Consider the following 6,005-nt stretch of genomic DNA (forward strand, 5'->3'; position numbering starts at 1 on the left):
AACCGAGGGCACCCCGGGAGGAATACGTGGAGAAGATGGTCCTCCACGCGGATTCGAAGTCTCTTTGGTCTTGGGATCGATTCGGGGTGGGGGATTTGGAGTTTGGGATTTGGGGAGAGGGAGAGCTTGTGAGGGAGAGGGAGGCCACGGTGAGGGAGTGAGAGGGAGAGGGAGTGACGGGAGAGAGGGAGAGAGTGAGAGAGTGAACTGTGAGTGAGAGAGAGTGATATATTTAACGGTTGTGGGGCCCAAAGGACAAAATAAAATAAAATAGAAAAATCTAGGTCCGGAGTATCCGGATGGGTGTTCGGAGTATCCGGACGTTAGCCCGGACTCTCCGGGCTAATACCCGGACTATCCGGGCCTAGGTTGATTCCGAGGAGAAAAAATTGATATGGGTCGATTTGGATTTCAAACGTGGCTCGAACCGTTGTTGAAAACCATTTTAAAAGTTATTTCCCTCTCGCATAAGTTAACTTGCTAGCAAAAATTTTATTTAGCGATCTTGTTCATGCGTGTTTAAGGCTAATAATCATGTTAATCGCGGCTTATCCTTAATTACAAGAGATTAACACCTGGGGTGTTACAGCTGGGCCGTGGGCCGAGTGTGCGCTTGGGTTTTCCGTCCCTGGAGCAACTTTGGGCATCCGAGTTTGGACGTCGGCACTGCTCCAGGGGAGGATTCGGCCCAGACACCTAATCTTGCTTTGCTCGTTTGAGGGCGTTTTAGTCCATGGTTTTGGTGCCTCATGATTATGGTACCCGACACTTATTTGCTTACCAAGTTTGTTGGGATCATAGTTAAATGCAGTCTTTTTTGTCCATCTTGTGGTAAGAAATATGATGGTGTAATCAGAATTAAATTTAAATACCCGATTATAAAGTGTAGTTTTTTGAATTTTACTTTTGACCAGGACTCCTACTGAATCTAAATATATTTTGTCTAAACGTTGCGTTCATCAATTTGCACATGAATATTATTATGAGTCTTGGTCGAGAAATCAATAAACAACGGGGCTGGAATGATCGTTTGGTAGAATTTTGACGCCCCGCGGACCATAACACACCCTCCTTGCGCGGCAGCCGGTAGCGTTGATATCCGGTAGCCGTTCTACCTTTTCCAGTGAACCGCAACAACCGCCCCCGGATCTAATCCTGCAGCTCACCGAGCAGTTGGAGCTACCATGGCTGCTCACCTACCAGTGCTACCACTCCTCCCCGTCCTCTTCTTCGTCTTCCTCGCCGTCCATGTTCTCGCCTCCCATGGCGATCCTGCTCCGCCGCCCCTGGCCACCTACGACGCTTCCATGTGCTCGGAATCGTCCAGGTGTGGCGACGTATCCATCAATTACCCCTTCTTCCTCTCCAACACAATCAGATACATCGCCGATCGCAATTACGACGCACCCTACGCCTGCGGCTACACCGATCTGGAGATCTCCTGCGAGGGCGAGGGGCCGACCGGGGCGCCCGTCCTCCGCCTCGACAGCGAGAGCTACGCCGTTCTCAACATCTCCTACGATAAGAAAACCATTGTTCTGGCGGACAGCGACGTGCTCCGCCCTGGCCGCAGGTGCCCCGCGGTCAGACACCGCGTCAGCTTCAGCGAGGTGTCGCTGCGCTACAGCACCAGCTCCAACGGCAACCTCACCTTCTTCTTCGGCTGCGATGCCGTGCCGCCTGGATTGGACGCGTACCGAATCGACTGCAACTGGTTGAAGAGTCCGTTCGGGGATGGACCTTCCTTCGTGCTGACACCTGATGATCATGGTAAAGCACGAGAGCAGGAGTTGGCCGCGCACTGCAAGAACAACCTCTCCGTGCCGGTGAGGAGCGATGTTCTGATGGTGATGGCAAGGAACAGGACCAACTTCAGAAGCGGCGGATACGGGGACGTGCTTAAGCAGGGGTTCGAGCTGGTCTGGCTTCCGACGGAGGAGTGTCGCCCGTGCGAGCAGTCCGGCGGGAAGTGCTCCTACAACCAGTACAGGCAATTCCTGGGCTGCTTGTGCCCCCATTCCAACAGCAAGGTGGGGCACCCGAGCTGTAGACCAAGTAAGCCCTTCAAAACGATCCTTCAATTTGATTCCCTTCGTTTTTGCAGACACTCGATTTTCATCTAGTGATCAGCCATTGCCATCTTAGAAACTTCCACAGAGCTCCTTTTTTAGGGAACATGTATTGATGAACACAGAGCTGATTTGAAGAAAACTTGAGTGAAATTTGCCCACCTGTCTCGCTTAGGTATCTGGACTTGAGAGGTTTTTTTTTTGGTGGATCGATCCCTGAATTAGTAATAAGTATGTTATAGAAATGTCTGTCACAACTCACAAGCAATGTTTTTGCTTACATCAATCAACCGAATTGGACCATGTGAGTCCTAAGAGGACAAACACAGAGCTGATAACTATAGGTGACTAGTTTACTTTTCAATTAAAAAAAAAACTATAGGTGACCAGAGTGCGTTCATGGCAGTGATTGGCAACAACCTGCCAATGGATTCCCTACTATCTATGTACATGTTTAATATTAGTTTCGATTGCCAAATCTTTCTAGAAAAAAGCTTGAAACTACAGCCCATTGTCCTTATGATCTAACATCGTTCTTCTTGTACCAGTCACCTGGCTTTTAATGAAGCCATGAAATCTGCTTTTTGGTATGGTAGAATATTGTTAACTTAAATGCAATTTCTGTACACCTATGTGCTTCTTTGCTTATGTAATTGCAGGGCATAGTAATAGGAAAACAATAATTGGTAAGTAACCTCTATCTTGGGATCAGACTAAGTGTTTTTCCTTTCTTTAAACTAATATGTTGCCAAGCCTGTTTTACATGTGCCTATATAATCTGCACCCATCTTCATTTTAGTCTAAAAGAGCAGAACAAAGGCATATAGAAAATTATTGCCATGCCATGTTTTAAAATCCATGTCCTCTCACATATGTTATTTTGCTGCCCAGTGACAACAATTGCAAAGAAATTTATCCTTCCTTTTGTAAAATAAACCAACAAGTTTTCAAACCGACTGGTGATTTGTGTATTATGCTTTGCAAAATGGATTTTTAGAGCGTTTCACAAAATGACTGAACAGTAGTGAAGAGTATTTACTCTTCCTTTGGAAAATAAACTTACGTGCTTCCCTGCTGAGTTTCTAAAATGAATTTCTAGAACGCTTCGGAAAATAGATTCACTTGTGATGTCTTGATACAGATGTTGTTGCAAGCACGTCGTCCCTTCTATTTCTGTGTCTCGCGTTCTTCTTGACTCGCAAATATGGTTTCCTGCCCTTCAAATCGAAGAACAAACCAAGGATTGAGTCCTTCTTACAAAAGAATGGGAACCTACATCCGAAAAGATACAGTTATGCAGATGTGAAAAGAATGACGAAGTCTTTTGCTGTGAAGTTAGGCCAAGGTGGATTTGGTGCTGTATACAAAGGTAACCTCTCTAATGGCAGCCAGGTAGCAGTTAAGATGCTAAAGGACACCAAGGGTGATGGGGAGGAATTTATGAATGAGGTGGCTAGCATTAGCAGAACTTCTCATGTCAATGTTGTCACACTTTTAGGATTTTGTTTGGAAAGATCCAAAAGGGCTCTCATTTACGAGTACATGCCTAACGGTTCACTTGAAAGGTATGCCTTCAACAGCAGTATGAACAGTGAACATACACAAAGCTGGGAGAAATTATTTGACATAGCAATTGGCATTGCAAGAGGACTTGAGTATCTTCACCGAGGATGCAATACTCGCATCGTACATTTTGATATCAAACCCCACAATATTCTATTAGATCAGGATTTCTGCCCTAAGATATCTGATTTTGGATTAGCTAAGCTATGCCTGAATAAAGAGAGTGCTATCTCCATTGGTGGTGCAAGAGGAACAATAGGATACATTGCCCCTGAGGTGTACTCAAAGCAATTTGGAATAGTAAGTAGCAAGTCTGATGCCTACAGTTATGGAATGATGGTGCTTGAGATGGTTGGTGCAAGGGACAAGAATATCAGTGCACAAAGTGAATCTAGGTCTAGGAGCCAGTATTTCCCTCAGTGGCTTTATGAGAATTTGGATGACTATTGTATCAGTGCTTCTGAGATTAATGGTGACATCGTAGAGCTCGTGAGAAAGATGATAGTAGTAGGTCTGTGGTGTATACAAGTGATTCCAACTGATCGCCCAACAATGACTAGAGTTGTCGAGATGCTGGAAGGCAGCATCAATAATCTGGAACTGCCGCCAAAAGTGTTCTTGAGTTGATACGCATGGATATCTTCCCAATAAAATGGTGCGCACTGATGCCAGTTTGCTAAAGTGCAATTTTTTTTATCAAATGTTTCTTTTGGTCTGTAAATAGAGATGGAACTAGTATATTAATTGCTGACCATGGACGCTCATATATACAGCATGGTGTGATGGTATTATTCGATCAGACTAGCTACAAGTATGGTCTTACTTCTTTGCACTTGTACTAATATTATTGGACACACGAGTTACAGATTCAGTAGGTTGATCAGTTCGAATCCCAACGGAATACATTAGTACAAAATACTTTTCATCCCGGTTCAGATCAGAACTGCAACGCCCAACTCCTGAAAATACTCGAAGTGATTATTGCAGATTAGGTTTTGAGAGTCAAGGGCTTACCGAGGGCAGAGTGGCCATTGGCCAAGATAGGCCAATAGGGCCCCTTGCTCGGGTTTCAGGTGGCTGCATAGTGGATTAGTGGCCTTGGGCCGTAGCGGTGCCGCCTGCATCGATCGATCGATGTTTGCCTCCAGCGGCTCCGCCTGAGTGCCTAATTCCATGTCCGGGTAGCTCTGATGGCTAGAGGCTACGCTCGCTGTCTCCAGACCCACCGGATCGCAGACCAGGGTGGCAGGGTCACTCGGCGAGAGTGGCGCGGCGACTCGAGAGTAAGGGCGGCGGGGTGGCGGCAAGGACGCTGACCGGATCCATTTTTTAGTTTTACGTGGGCCGTGGCCCGTGGGCCGTGGCCCGTGGGCCGTGGCCCGTGGGCCACTTGGCTGTGGGCTGACTGGGATCGACCCAGTCCGTGGGCCTCGAACGCTACCACTCGCTCAGTGTTTTTTTTTTGACTCTCCTCCTCGCACCAAGACCCAGTGATGGTCGTCGTCGACGTCTCTATGGCTCCTGCTTCTCTGCTCGCACCAATGGATAACGGGAGATGCAAGGACTGCCTGGCTGCCCCTCGCGGTCCAGTCGTGGCTAAGGATGGATCTGAATGGCTGAACATCCGAATTATTCGTATTCGTATCTGTTTAAAATATAAATATAAATATTCGTTTTCGATTTTAATATGGATGTCATATGGATGCATCCGAATCCGATTTTGAGAACTTTTCTCTATCCGATTTCATATTCGTATTCGAGGAATATCCGATCACGTTCATATTCGTCCGTATCCGCAAAGAAAAAATGACTAGTGAGACAATCTTATACTTATTTTTATACCTAATTACTTAATGATGTACACTATTTAAATTATTTAAAAAGCTAGATAACTAATAATATATTTATTAAAATTAGTAATGATATAAAAATTAACTTTAACTATTTAATATATTTATTTCATAATTAAAATTATTTTATATGAGTCAAATTAATTATTTATTTAATGATAAAATCTTTTTTATATATCTTAATTATTAAGTATTTAAATATTTATTTATTTTACCTTTAAAATTAGTATTATATATTTAATATAAAAGCTATACATATATAATTATATTCTTTTTTATTAGCTATCTTCTAATCCTTTACTTCCTATTTGTATAATGATTTTAATCTACTATAAAATTATTGACAAAATAAACTGATACTCGTGATAGTCTATGTTTCAAATATCCGGATTCGAATCCGGATTCGAACTATCTGTTTTGTATTCTTATCCGATGAGATCCGCATTCGCATTCGTATTCGAATTAAAATATGGTAAAATATAATATTCGGGTCCGATTTCATTCGTATCCGACTTAGTCGTGG

General features: G+C 44.1%; 1 protein-coding gene across 2 annotated transcripts; it reads left to right on the forward strand.

The window, feature by feature from the left end:
* The first annotated feature begins 1,035 nt into the window (after positions 1-1,035).
* Positions 1,036-4,431, forward strand: LOC120707676 (LEAF RUST 10 DISEASE-RESISTANCE LOCUS RECEPTOR-LIKE PROTEIN KINASE-like 2.1). 2 transcript variants are annotated; one of them, XM_039992635.1, is made up of 3 exons: positions 1,072-2,055; positions 2,729-2,755; positions 3,211-4,431. In XM_039992635.1, exons 1-3 carry the CDS (start codon positions 1,185-1,187, stop codon positions 4,257-4,259), a joined length of 1,947 nt encoding a protein of 648 aa, XP_039848569.1. In that variant the 5' UTR covers positions 1,072-1,184; the 3' UTR covers positions 4,260-4,431. The 2 variants fall into 2 exon arrangements, with proteins under 2 accessions (XP_039848570.1, XP_039848569.1); XM_039992636.1 differs by lacking the exon at positions 2,729-2,755 and having other exon boundaries at positions 1,036-2,055.
* Positions 4,432-6,005: the final 1,574 nt, after the last annotated feature.

This window comes from Panicum virgatum, chromosome 5K (assembly GCF_016808335.1).
Source record: "Panicum virgatum strain AP13 chromosome 5K, P.virgatum_v5, whole genome shotgun sequence".
Taxonomy (NCBI): domain Eukaryota; kingdom Viridiplantae; phylum Streptophyta; class Magnoliopsida; order Poales; family Poaceae; genus Panicum; species Panicum virgatum.